Here is a 14,721-nt window from a genome sequence, read left to right as displayed (position 1 = left end):
ATACCCTTGACAAGGGACCGACATGGAAATCCAGTATTTTCATAGGGGTACCATCAGAAAATTTTGAAAAAAATCGAAAAAATATTTTACTCCTAGGTTTTGATGCAGATTTGCGGGGAATCGACCCACAAATCGATCAAGGTATTCCGTTTAGGAATCGGATAAGAATTGGCAAAGATATACCCATGACAAGAGACCGACATGGAAATCCAGCATTTTCATGGGGGTACCTAGGGGTAGAAAATTTTGAAAAAAATCGAAAAAATATTTTATTCTCAGGTTTGGATGCAGATTTGTGGGGAATCGATCCACAAATCGATCAAGGTATTCCGTTTAGGAATCGGATAAGAATTGGCAAAGATATACCCATGACAAGAGACCGACATGGAAATCCAGCATTTTCCTAGGGGTACCATCAGAAAATTTTGAAAAAAATTGAAAAAATATTTTACTCCTAGGTTTTGATGCAGATTTGCGGGGAATCGACCCACAAATCGATCAAGGTATTCCGTTTAGGAATCGGATAAGAATTGGCAAAGATATACCCATGACAAGAGACCGACATGGAAATCCAGCATTTTCCTAGGGTTACCAAGGGGGTTTTGTGGGGAATCGATCCAAAAATCTTATAAAGCACTTCGCTAAAAGATCGGATGCAAATCGAAAAAGCTATACACACGTTACTCGAACAAAAAATAAAATTTCCAAGATTTTTAATATTTCCGGAAGTGTCGGAATCTCAAGACTGCTGCGAGATGCGATTCCCCACTTGTTCCACATTTCTGAAGCCGTGAGGGAAGACCACACGTAGGGGGGACACACATCCACCCACACATGGGCAGCAAAGTCGACTTCCTGTCAGAGTCGAATGTTAATTTGGAACTTTGGCTTCTTAGCGCTTCCGATGCCCGCAGGCAAATCCTGTTTACTGCCTGTCAACTTATAAACAATTTTCCATGATAATGACGCCGCTGCTGGGAGCAACTTTTGCGGCGGAAGTAGAGACTTTCCCAACAAGAAATCTACAACAACAAAAAAAAAATAAAGAATCTTGAACTCGAAGAGAAAAAAAATGAAAATGAATGAAAAAGGATTATAATCGGGTAATGGGAAATCGAAGACGGAGATTAAATGCAACTGGGCAACATTTCCGGTTGGGTCTTCGATGTCCAGATCCAGATCCACATCCATGACGAGGCTGCTACGATTTGATTTCCTCTCTTTTTTTCTTTTTTTGTTAGTTTTGTGAGAACAAAGAGCTTTATGATTTTCCGGTCAATACAATTCAAGCGGCTGCTGCAGTGCATCCTTACAAATCAACAAGCATGACACATTGCCGCCCAGCAGTGGCAGACCATTGTTGTTGCCCTCGAGGAAGTACTAAAAAATACAAAAAGGCAGACCGACTCGGACCCGGACCCGGGCCCTGCAATGACAGCCAGAATGGACAATACAATGGACCATGGAGTGCCCGTCACTGTCCTCCAACTCGAGCTCGACTCGTCCCGACTCTTCATCCAGAGGGTCAATAAATAACGATTACCCACAAATGCAATTGAATTTTTCCAACCTCTGAGGGTCCATACTCGATTTAGAAGGACTCTCTATAGTTTGGAAAGTGAAATCCTGTAATAACTATCAAGGAGGATATTTTAGAATCTTATACAACCTTATATACTCTCTCCCGAGTGAGTGACTTGTACGACCTTCCTGCTAAACGATCCCCATTACTATCCGCATAAAAATTCAATAAAGTATTCCCTGTGTCCCGGTTTGGGAATCCTTGGAGGACTAACAAGGAGCATGAATCTTGTCCCACGGGCCGAGTTAATGCGGCATCAGGACTAAACGTTTGTCGAGCCAATAAATGTCCCAACCCCAACCCCAACCCCATGGCCATGGCCACCTTTGGACCCCCCCTTGATCGGGCCAGGACCGCCCCTGACTTCTTGCCCTTTGGCCTTTAGCTTTGATTTGTTTCTTACAAAAAAAAGGGGTTCTATCTTTAAAAAAATATATAAAATAAATTTAATAAAAAGTAAAAATATATATTTTATAAATAATTTAATTTTAAGAAGCTTGAAAGTATTTTATTTTTATTTTTTAAAATTATTTCCCAGACCTAACCTCCTTTTTTTGGAGTGTCCTTTTTTTCTTCATGAAAATCTCAGCCGTGTCAATGTTTATTTAGCACCCCTCTTATCCTTCCACACTTGCCACCCCACACACAATCTCACTCACACACACACACCGAGAGACACTCCCCTCGTCCTGTGGTCCTTTCGTCCTGTTGCTAACCAGATTTCAATTTGTGCCGAGCAAAGTGTTTATGAGATTTCGAGCTGCTGCCGTTGCTAAATGGCCAAAATCCTTGTCCTGGGACGAAGACACCCCCGCAGGACTCGCACACGCACACACACACACCCACGTACACGCAGATGTCCTTTGTCCTTTTTTGTTTGGCTTTGTTTTGGGCTGTTTGGTTTGGTTTGATGTAATGTGACATGATGGCTTCATCAAAAGCGCATTAAAAACAGAGTAAACCAAACAAAAAGGCCAACAGGATCTAGTTAAGAAATCCTTGGAGGCTCATAAACACTATTCCTTTAAAGACTAATTAATAAAATGCCTTAAAAATTCCAAGAAAAATGTTTTAAAGAGCCAAGGACTCTAGATAGAAAATTATCCAAACGATGACTTCATTGGGTTTTGGATTTTTTCTCATTTTTTTTTCGCACAAGGGTTAGTCCAGGCCAATGCACTCGCCGGGCCAAATCCTGCGCCAGGACATGGCCCTGTGGGAATGTGGAAGGAGTCAAATCAAGGCAGCAAAAGGATTCAGGCCATTAAGTTCCGGAAGCAAGTTGATAACCAGACAACAAGTATACAAATCTGCAAGGACCCAGGGCATTCGTGGAATTGCCGACGTCCTGTCCCGTCCTGACTGCGAATATTTATGTTAACAAAAAAAAAATATATATATATATATACTTATACATTGCAGTAATTGGCTGGCTGACTTTGCATATGGTAAGTCCGCCAAAAAAAAAGGAGCAAAATATCCTTTCCACCAGAAAGAAAATGAATCAAAGCTTTGGCTGAAAATTATTCTAATCTAGAGATTGGAGAATATAAACCAACTTTTAAGATATCCTTTTGTTCTTAAAAGAATATTCAGTCTTCATATAAAAAACCCCTTTCAGATCTTTAGAATTTCTTCATAAAATAGTTGAATATTTCAAGACCCTATAGACCAAACATATAGCCTTTTATACCCTATAACCTACACCGGATCTGTCCAGATATTAGTTGCCTTTTGTTTTCCAAGTAAATAAATAAAAGGCCCGTCACCAGGAATTAAGCAACCCTTCCGTTGCTAATAAATCAACAAATTAAACGCATAGCCGGAGTGCAGGATAACACCCTCCACCACCCACCCAAAGGATCTCCTTTTCGGAAACGGAAACGTACACACAGTTAGCCGCACATCCAAAAAAAAAAAAAATGAATCTCAAAGAAAAAAAAACCATAAACTTGGCAACTCAAGTGGATTTAAATTGATTTCACCAAACCGCAGTCGAGATTTGATTTTAAAATTTTTCAAGCTATTTGTTGCTCTTCCATAACAATTGTCCATGTCTGCCACTGAACGGCGACACATTTCCGTTTCCGTTCTCTGCCAAGCCAAGCCAAACAAAAAAAAATATATATATATATCTATATCATGAGATGAAGAAAATATCCTTTTTGGGTATATATTTGATTTGACTTTTCACGTTTCATTTAGCAAACGATTTCATTAGCTAAAAAGCGAGGGTGTCCTTTTCCAGGACACCAGAAAAAAAAACACACATATTGTGAATGTCCTTGTTGGCCCTTTTTTTCAATCGCCTGGGCGGTGTTCTTTTCCCCCTTTTTTTGTATTTTTTTTTTATCGCCATTCAAGTTTGTTTTTCCGCTTAAAGTATTTTTATTGAATCTTTGCGATGGTTTTTTATGGCCACTCCACCCACCCATCACCCATCCTGCCGGCCATTAATGCTAATCTAAACAAATTTTGTCATTAAGGGTCCTTGGATGTCCTGCATGTCCTCGATGTCCTGGCTGTCCTGTCCCCCCCCCCCCATGGCCGGATATGTCTCACTGCCCGGCCACATGAAATATTGTCAATCAATTCAATTACAAGTTGACATCATTGTTACTTATTGTTGACGTCAATTGTCCGGTTGTGCTTTACTCCTCCGCTGACCCCTGATTTATGACTGGGTGCTCTAAGGACCAAGGACTGAAGGTCCAAGGACTTTGCTTCTTCAGTGACCTAACTGGTCTCGTTTTTTTTGTGAGACATAAAAAAAAGAAATACGAGTGGAAAGGGGACTAGAGGACATCCTTAAAGAATTCTTAAGATTTTATTTAAGGAGTATAGTTACTTACTAACTAGTAATATCAGTAGTAGTAGTTTATATTTAAAATTTAATAAATAAAATATTAAAATATTTTCCTAAATACAGACCCTATCAGGTGTCCTCTCCAGGAGCCACTCAAAATACCAGCAGCTCCCTCGGAGCGTGTCCTCTCGAATTACTGACCAAAAACCCTTCACTCCACTACCACTTTATTTCAATCCCGCGCAATTAGGCATTTGCTGAGTGGGGGGGTGGGGATGGGATGGGTTGGGCTGGGCACAGGATATGCGACACAGGACATGGGACACACTCCAAGGCGAACCCTTTTAATGACTTCCGTTTTGGGCGCGATTTCCAACGTCGCTTCGCTAATTGCCGCCACCAACAACGAAAAACAAGGACTTTTCCATTGATTGATTTCCCTGTCCCTATCCCTATGACCATATCCTTGCTGCCTGATCCTGTTTCCTTTTGTTTATTTACCAATAATAATGCAATAAAAGGCCAAAAAGGTTGAATTCTATTTTTAGGGGAGTGGGTGACCGCGAGAAGTTTACCCTTTCTATTGTCTATTGTCTAGTTTATGTTTTTCTATTTTCTATTTGCTTTCCAAAATCCTTTAGCCTTTATGATATACTGAGAAAAATACTAGGGTTGTTAGTAGAATATTTAAAATATATTTTGGGAGATCTTGGAAGAAAAAATATAATAAGTTTTCTGAAGAAAATATAATTTCTATCAATGGGAAATAGTTTAGAAATTTTTTCACAAATTTTTCCCACTGTACACCTATCACAGGTGTCCTTCGGGCTCTGCTCTTTTGTCCTCCTAATGGCTCACATCGTATCAGTGTCGTGGGAAGGCGGTCCAAAAGGTGCAAAGGTGATGCAGTGCTGCAGTGGTTCAGTGGTTGTTGGTATTCAAATTCAAATTAGTCGATCGACACCACACCGAGCCACCACACACAGCAACCACCGAAAAAAAAAAAACACTCTCGGGTCATGTGAAAGTGCAAATTTTTATTGGTTTAATGGGGTTTTGGGCTTTGTTTAGTCTCTTCTGTGATTTCGAGGATATATCATCGAGCCGGGATCCTGGAGAGGGGGGTGTGGGAGTGAGTGTGCGTGCGTGAGTCGTCCTTTATGCAAATCATTGTAATGCAATATTTAAATTGATGTTCGTGGCTTTTTAATGGCGCACGTTTTGCACGCAACTCCTTTATAGCGGAGGGCTGTCTCTTTCCATGTCCATTAGGGGTAAATGAAATTATTTTAGTAACTTCTTGGACTGACTTTTGGGTTTATGGGCCGCCCCTAGCCCGCCCTGACTTATTGACATGTTAATTAGAGGCCTGAGAACGGTTAGCTTCTGTGGGAAAATCAAAGGACCTATTTTGAAGTCTATTTGGGATTTTATAGAGTTACCAAAAAGGGGCTCAAATTTATAGAACTTTGCACGAGGGAATATTTTTTTGGTGTTTGATTTATATATGGAATAAATTATAATAAATAAATACCCATCTATAAAATAATTTAAGGTAATAATTAGGAATATTCATAAAATGCCACTTACCTGCAACTGTACTTCCACTGCCGGAACGGTCACACTGTCTGGAGGAAAAAATCGTTCCATTCCTCTATTCCCACTCCGATAGTTGGGCTCCAATTGTAAAATATTTCAGCCTGAAATTAGAATAAAATAAACTTAGAATTAGTCAATAAATCACTACATAATATTAGCCTAGATTCTAATATTAGCTTAATTTTTATACTTTTTCAAAATTTGATTTTTTTCGAAGTTTTTAGGGAGTATTTTAGTTATTTTACAACAGATTTTAAAACGAAATACCATTTATAAAACAGCGTTCTATTACCCTTTAATCTGCATCAAAATATGGCAATTATCAAGAGGAAAAAAATTTGGTCTAATTTTAGTCAAAAATCATGAGGGTACCCCTTAAAAATTTTTCAAAAAATGGCTCAAAATTTTTATTTCTATTTTTTCATTGAAAATAATGCTACTCGAAGTTCTAAGATCGGGAAGGTATAACATTTTAAGATCTGTCCATTATTAGGAAATTTATGCAGATTTTTCATTTTAAAAATAACAAAAAATTGATGACATTTTTTAGGGGATTTTTTATTTAAAACAAGAAAGGAAAGCTAACTTCGGGCGGAACCGAAGTTTATATACCCTTGCAGTTAAAACCGGATATATATCGCAAACATCGGATATAGTTGGCCGATCCTTATGGGAATAGGAATATATAATCCAATTTATTACAATACAAAATCTAAAAAAAGTCCCAAACTTCTATCTTCAAAAATACGAAAGTTGATATTTCTACCAAATACCATTTCCGATCGTTCAGTTATATGGCAGCTATGGGATATAGTCGGCCGATCCTAATGAAATTTGGTAGGTTGGATCAACTGACCAAGAATTAAATCTGTACTAAGTTCCAGCTTTCTATCTTCAAAAACACGAAAGTTGGGTCATTTCCGATCGTTCAGTTATATGGCAGCTATAAGATATAGTCGGCCGATCCTTATGAAATTTGGCATGTCGTATTATTTTGCCAAAAATAGCTCTCATGTAAAATTTGAACTCTCTAACTCTAAAAACACCAAAGTTATACCATTTCCGATCAATCAGTTATATGGCAGCTATAGGATATAGTCGGCCGATCCCGGCCGTTCCGACTTATATACTGCGTGCAAAGGAAAGAAGGGTGTGTGCAAAGTTTCAAGACGATAGCTTTAAAACTGAGAGACTAGTTTGCGTAGAAACAGACAGACGGACAGACAGACGGACAGACGGACAGACGGACAGACGGACAGACGGACAGACGGACATGCTCATATCAACTCAGGAGGTGATCCTGATCAAGAATATATATACTTTATAGGGTCGGAGATGTCTCCTTCACTGCGTTGCACACTTTTGACCAAAATTATAATACCCTCTGCAAGGGTATAAAAATGAAATTTTTCATCCACCTCTTATAAGATATTTTTTAAACGATTCAAAGTCGGAATAAAATTTAGGAATCAATCTAAAATCCAAAAGGTAGTTTTGTTTAAAAAGTAAACTTTTATTCTAAAGTGAATTATGTTTTTTTTTGGGTTACAGTAGGCTGTGTCTTTTCTTTTAAATTAATATGTATATATATGTTTCATGTCCAATTCTTTAGACAACTGCGATCAGGAATATAACTCTCTGATCTAGACAAGAATAAAATTAATTAACTTAACCGAGTCCAGAGCATTGCTCATCAACCATTTCTCTTGATTATTTTCTCCCCTCGATTAATTACCAATTTATGATACCAAAGCGACCTGCTGATCCCCGTTATCCCGGCATGTCCTTGCCAATGCATCCACCCACCCACCCACAAGACCATTGTTCACACCCCATTTGGAAAGTGGAATCTGTGGAACGAACAAAAGCCCAATTCACACCCATTAAGTAAACCTCCTGTCTGTCCATAGTGTCATAGCGCTGTGGGTCAGCAAATCGTAAACATATTGGCCGCATCTTCATAAATAAATACGCATAAGAAGTGTGAACCAGCCAGTAAAAGGAGGGGGGGGGAGGCAGACAAAAACCCAAAAAAAAAATAAATAAAAGGATACACGTGCGGGTGGAAAGCCACATAGAAACAATTGACTTTATGGACAAGATTACATGGCAGGAAATTCAATTTTAAAAGCAGCTGCCACGTGTCGCTATAGTGCTTCAAATTGTTACAAGGGTGGAAGAAAGATGTGGATGTGGATGTGAATCCACACACCTCATCCTTTATATGCCGCCAGTCATCGATGAATACGTAATATGGCTATGCCAATGCCAGTGCCAGGACTTTCGTTTCGTCCTTTTGTATCAAAAATTGAGCAATAAACTCGCGGAGCAAATAAACAAAAGCCGGGGCCGGCTGTGGTGGTCGACGGGGGCGGCTGACAAAAGCGGAAACGGAAACACACCACCACCCACCCTTCCATCACCGCACCACCGCACCACCATCACAAACGTGTTAATTTTCCAAAAATGTAACAACCAAAGGGGGGGAGAGGAGGTTTGTTTCAACTTTCCAGCTTTACCAAATATCCTTGCGGTGGCTAAAAGGGCGTGTGATTGACTTAATTGACTATGAAAATGAGAAATTACATGCAGATAATGACTTTGCTTCCCAAATGAGCAACAACATTATTAAAAAAAAGAGAGAACCATCAACTTGCAACTTAATTTGATTTGATTTTTCAATCCACCCACCAACCCACTGGGGGGAAGGGGGAGGAGGCTTTCCTTTCCGCTCAGTTATCCTTCGGGTTTATGGCTAATTACATTGGGCCCGCGGGGGTGAGACTGTAAAACCCGACTTTGTTACAAAAATAAAATTGCGAAATTGCAAAATTGCATTTTATAGCCATTTATTGGCTCTTTATTACTACATGGACAGACATAGACATCGGTATACATAGGCTAGTCTGTTGAGTTAGTATTAGGGGTTAGCAGTCAGTCTTAGTTGTTGATATTATTATTCGAAAAATGCAAATTGAGATGTCCGCCGCGCCTCAGATCCTCAATTTGCTGTTGGCAGTGTATTATATATGTATACTATATAGTATGTCGTTTCCTTTTGAAATACTGATCAATGCCTCGTATCAGGTAGTTCGGTTCCAAATAAAGTTCAAGTTACCTATAAATAAAATAATAAAAAATATATGAATTAGTTAAATTATAAAAATATATAAGAATTAAAAGATTTTAAATTATTTTAAATATAAACAAGATGCATGTAAAATCAATTAAAGCTTACCACGCTAGAAAGTAACTCCATATAGTTATATCATATATATTATTATTATCATCAGCCAGTGTTATTATTATTATAAAGCAAGTAAAAATTATCAGCGCATATAGGTGTATAGTTTCAGCATCCCACATTTGGAATTTATTGATCGATAAACTATAAAAAAAAAATAAATAATTATTAAAATATATTTAACTTATGAAGAAAGTCTGTAAAACTTACTTCCAAATGTGCCAATGCTGGTGTAGAGTTTTGTGCTAAAACTATCATCAAAGTGTAAAAAGTTGTACGCTTAGTTAGTTCACTGTTAAAGAATTAAATTAAAATTTAAAATAAATATTTTTAAAGTTAAGACCACTTACTGCTAGTGTCAAAGATGTGTTGTGAATGTGCAATACAAACGTTGCCAAATAGTTACATTTTTATGTTTTTTTTTTATTAATTAAATGTGTTAGTTTTCGCCGTAATATTGTTTTTATGTTCTGTAATATATAAAATATTAGTATTATGTATATTGAATATCTCTTAATAATCTTACAACAATATATATGTAGTTCAGGTAATTATGTTACCATTTAAGCCGCCTTATTCGTTCCATTTTTTATGTATCTACATAAGTGTGCTTCACACATTTGGAATTAATATTCGAGCTAACTAAAAAAATAAATTATTATTAAAATATATATATCTATTTTTTAGAATATCTGCAATACTTACTTCCAAATGTGACATTAGAGTTTTGTGCTATTTTGCGCCAAGTTTTGTGTATTATATTCATTTACGGTCCATGCAAATATAATGCTGTAAAAAAAAAACAAATTAATTTTAAATAATTTTTATATGAAAATAACTTACAGAAAGAACGCATTTTTTGACTAATATAAAAATATTAGTCCTGTAGTGTTAGTTTAGTTAGTTTATGTTCAGTTTTAGTTTACCCTTTTCATTATCAAAGTAATTATATATTTTCCGCATTAATATTCTGAAAAAATATATATATTATTAGTAGAGCATACTATAGATATACCATTTTATGGTATACTTACAAAAGTATTTATATAAAATGTGCAGATGTATAATCCACAAAAGAGGCATTTGTGGAGGCATTGATACTGTAATATATAGTCCTGCGATTAATAAAAAGTGATGGGGGAAAGTATTCCAAACTTACGAGTATTTCAAAAGGAAAGTTATATTTGTATGTGTGGCAGTTTCTAAATGAAAATAAATTTTATAAAAAATATTTATAGAAAAGTTGAAAATAAAATAAAAGGCCTACTTACCTGGGATTTGCTCAGCTTATTGGTGGTTCCCATGGAATGGTGGACGGCCAAGCAGGGCCGGCTGTGATGGCTTGACCGTCAGGTCGATGGGTTCTTCGGGCGGTGCCAGGCCGGCTAGCTCCTGTGTTGGGGCCATGTTACAGAGGTCTATTGGTATAATCTCATACATTACCAGCGCCAATCGGGTCAGATGCAAGTAGTACTGCTCCACCTGCAGAACGACTAGGACACACCTGCGGCAGATGGTCTTGGGCAGTGGAACCCATTCGTGAACCCTCACGAACAGATACTTCTCCATTTTGTCCACCAGCTCCAGCCGGCGGGACTCATTGCCATACAAAGGGATGACATAGCGGTGCACTTCAGCGCACATGTTGCAGAAGTAGCCCAGTACCGGAGCCTGCATTCCGAATTGAATAAACAATTTTGCACGAATTTTATTTCGAATTTTTATTCTTTTTTTTTCACCGAAAAATTAAATATCCGAACGAGCACGAAAAAAAAATATAAAAATGAAAAATAACTGAAAATTTATTTAATTTTGGACCGAAAACTAAATGTGTCGAAAGGTCTTTTCAGTGTGAGCACCAGAAACTGAATGAGGAATAAATTATTTGGGGCTCTGGGTCTCAAAAATTTGATCTAGAATATGGGTCCACAGCCTACTTGTGCCACGTGTTTTTTTTTCACATTGAGCATTGCCAGGCTAAAAAGCTTAAATTTTGGCCAAAATTATGCACATGGTGGTTTTATGGCCAAAAGTCCACTTTACAACACTTACAAGTCTTCAGTCTTATAATCCTTTACTGGAAATCCCTAAAGCATTAGTCTTATAAACTCCCCCCATAGACCATCAAACTAATTAACTTTTTGTCTACAATCGTATCGGCCAATATCGGGGCAATTCTATATAAATATGTATATATGCACTTATCGATTATTTTATTAATTGTAATCTCATTTATTTGCCCCTATAACGCTTTGTGTTTAATTTCCACGTTTATTTTCTGATAAATTTATTATTTGAACGTCCCACCAATATATACTTTAATCAATTTTTCATTACAAACTGGCTCTATCTGTATCTGTATCTCTATCTCTGTACCGGTGTATCTCTATCTGTAGTCTGGGGGCATTATCAATGCCAAATTCAGGTGAGTCCGAGAACATTCGGAAATCGCCATGGGTCGAGTGTTGCAAGATACTCCAGCCAATGACAAGTGCCTTGAGGCGCCGGAATCGGAATTGGAAATCGGATTCGAAATCGGACTATAACTGCCTTGTTCCCATTACCCAATTCGCTTCCAAAGAGCTGGGCAAACATAACGAATGGTCTACCTTTTTTTATATTTTATTTTTTAAAAACAAATATAACGACTAGTCATGATGAATAAATAAGACGTTGCAGATATAGTAAAGGATGGAAAAACCCTATTTAATTATTTTTCTTTTATAATCTGTACTAGATAGTTCTTATATTTTGGATATTCTTAGACCCTTAAGACTCTTAAGTGTGTCTTAGTACCCATATTCGAATCATATTCGAATAAATCCCTTTGGGGCCGATAAGCGGCACGTTTGCACTTGACATGACGGTCATGCATGCCCCCCCTAAATGGATCGGATCGGATCGGATCGAAATGTTTTGGGGTCTGACTGGCCAACGACGACGATCGACCAAATAACTGTCCAGCCGTTGTGAGACATATCGCTGATATGGCCCAAACCCCCTCCCAAGAAATGAGTGGTTCTTAGGGGGGGTGGATCGGGTTGGGAAAAGTAGCAATCAGGTTGGCGCAGCGTGTAAACGTTGCTGGTTGTCCAACAGTCCAAATAGTTAAATAGTCGAAGGCGGCTTATCGGAATCGGAGGTGCTGGAAATATTATTAGTTTATTTTCATGATTGTGCCATAGATGGTACGGTACACTCAAAGAAATTATTAAAAAAATATATTATTAAAAAAAGATATTTCTAAGGAAGAAGATATCAAAGGTTCTTTAACTTTATTAAAACTTTATTAATAATTCTAAAACTATCAAGTATGACCATCTCTTTGTTTTTCTTCCAGTGCTAGCATTCGTATGTCCCACTGGCCACTCTAATCTTGATTATTGAATTGTATTGAAATGTACTCACTGGGCCATATACCCGCCGTTTGCGTATTATACCAAAACACACATAATTATACATATATATATAAGACATAATGTATGTATATATATTCGTATTGGCATAATCAACATCCTGTACGATCCGATCCGATCCGAGCGATATGGGTATGCAAATGATTAGAAGGCGATTACGATTACCGGACTTGGGTATTGGGGTGTACCTGGATTTCAGACACTCCCACACTCCGCCACTCCACTGTACCCCCCGGATACTAGCTACGATTGGGGTAGCGGGTGCTGATCGGGGGTACTATCCGGGGTCCAATCGATTACTTTATGGCCATATTGCCATTCAAGCGGGTTATTATTGGGGGGCTGGGGCCCCCAATAAACGGGTGCAGCAATTATGTACTTCTGGTAATTTGCTGCCCCAAGGGCCATTGCGTGCTACGATTTTTTTGGATGGGGTTTACGATCCTAGAGTTATGTATTCATAGAGGTAATACTTCGGGGATTAGGGATTAAATATGTCATTGATATCAAAGTTTTTAATGGTTCCTCTGTTGATCTATTAAAGGTCTTAAACTTCTTATAGTATAGTCATAGTAATAAACATAATTAGTCCATTAATTAACCATGAAAATGGCTGATTAATCTCTATAGTTTAAGCACAATTGGTACTTAAATTTTGGTCAAGTGCCAATCATGACCATTCCTCATGATTGGGACCCCCAGTGATTAGAGAACCTTTTTTCTATTTTTCCGTAGTGGTCAGTACTCCCTCTTTCAATTACCCCCTAATTGAGATGGATCCCCAATATTGTGGTTTATACACACAAGTTGCCATGGATCATAAAAGTATAATTAACCAAAGTGGCAAACAAGTTTAGAACGTAGAGCGTATGCAGGGGCAGTATTTATGGCACTTCAAGTGCAATCGTTTTGTTTTTTATGACTGGTGTGTGTATAAAAAATTGTGTGTCGAATTCGAATTGGAATTTGTCCACTGCATTATAGTATTATTTATTTAATTTAATATTTTTAATAGGAAATCTATTTTATTTCAGCGACGGCTAGCGGCTAGTGGCTGGTGGGCATGTGGCTCCACTTGATCCAAGTGCCAGTATTCCATTGATGAGTAATTTAATTTGTCGTTTATTAGAATAGCACTCGTTCTATTTTATGAGATACTCCAGCGCCTCTACTTGACTTCGAGTTGTTTATTTGCCAAATGTGTCACCAGTGTAGTGTCCCGGTCGGGCCTGGAGATACGACTCGCCTCTCTGGCATTAAAAATATTATTATTATTATATATATACATATGTATATATATTAAGGCTCTGATGGGTGGTTAATCGGATCCATATCGTAGCCACCAGGCAGACAGAGTGCTATGGATACCTGGTAGTACAGCGGGGGATTATGAGTGTCCGCTTAAGAGAGGGAGCTTATTTTTATTCCTTGTCTGTATATTTATTTTCCAAGTTCTTAGAGAATATTAAACCATAAAATTTGCATACTTTAGATATTTCTTAATTAATTTTTAGTATTCCCATATTTTGATTGCTCAGGTTTCTAGCTTTTTGGTAGATTTTCTATGTCCGCTTAAGAGAGGGAGCTGATCTATGATATATAACCATAGGTCTAAATATCTGTTTTCAGAGTTTTAACAGAAACTTAAACCATAATATGTATATATTTTCATAAAACCTTAAGAGTTTAAGGATTTTCCCAGCTTTTGGATGGAATTTTTTGAGATGACCACTTTTCTATGTCCGCTTAAGAGAGGGAGCTGATCTGTTTTCAGAGTTCTAACAGAAACTTAAACCATAAAATGTATTGATTTTCATAAAATCTTAACAGGTTATGGATTTTTCCAGCTCTTGGTGGAAATTTTGTGGGATTTTCTATGTCCGCCTAAGAGAGGGAGCTGATACATAACCTTTTTCATTGGCCTCAGAGCTTATTTGTTTTATAATTACTCTTCAGTTGTGAAAGTTCTGTTAAAATATTCGAGTATACATATATTCTACAAAAATCAAGACTGATTATTCCTTTTCCCAGCATTTAATGAGATTTCGTGAGATTTTCTATGTCCGCCCAAGAG

General features: G+C 37.6%; 1 protein-coding gene across 4 annotated transcripts; it reads right to left on the bottom strand.

Moving 5' to 3' along the window:
* Positions 1 to 8,819: 8,819 nt before the first annotated feature.
* LOC108133596 (uncharacterized) lies at positions 8,820 to 11,106 on the bottom strand. Of its 4 annotated transcripts, none has more exons than XM_070280451.1 (11): positions 10,675 to 11,106; positions 10,503 to 10,623; positions 10,391 to 10,433; positions 10,266 to 10,331; positions 10,075 to 10,201; positions 9,933 to 10,020; positions 9,758 to 9,869; positions 9,582 to 9,701; positions 9,442 to 9,523; positions 9,226 to 9,375; positions 8,820 to 9,105 (listed from the first exon to the last, which is right to left on the bottom strand). In XM_070280451.1, the coding sequence occupies exons 1-2, from the start codon at positions 10,906 to 10,908 to the stop codon at positions 10,519 to 10,521; spliced, it is 339 nt and encodes a 112-aa protein (XP_070136552.1). In that variant the 5' UTR covers positions 10,909 to 11,106; the 3' UTR covers positions 8,820 to 9,105; positions 9,226 to 9,375; positions 9,442 to 9,523; positions 9,582 to 9,701; positions 9,758 to 9,869; positions 9,933 to 10,020; positions 10,075 to 10,201; positions 10,266 to 10,331; positions 10,391 to 10,433; positions 10,503 to 10,518. The 4 variants fall into 4 exon arrangements, with proteins under 4 accessions (XP_070136552.1, XP_070136550.1, XP_070136565.1 ...); XM_070280449.1 differs by having other exon boundaries at positions 9,758 to 9,873; positions 9,937 to 10,020; XM_070280464.1 differs by having other exon boundaries at positions 10,158 to 10,201.
* Between the last annotated feature and the right edge of the window lie 3,615 nt (positions 11,107 to 14,721).

The sequence above is a fragment of the Drosophila bipectinata genome, chromosome XL (genome assembly GCF_030179905.1).
Source record: "Drosophila bipectinata strain 14024-0381.07 chromosome XL, DbipHiC1v2, whole genome shotgun sequence".
Lineage (NCBI taxonomy): Eukaryota > Metazoa > Arthropoda > Insecta > Diptera > Drosophilidae > Drosophila > Drosophila bipectinata.
The sequence above is the reverse complement of the archived record's forward strand: the minus strand, read 5'-3'. Positions and strand labels throughout refer to the sequence as shown.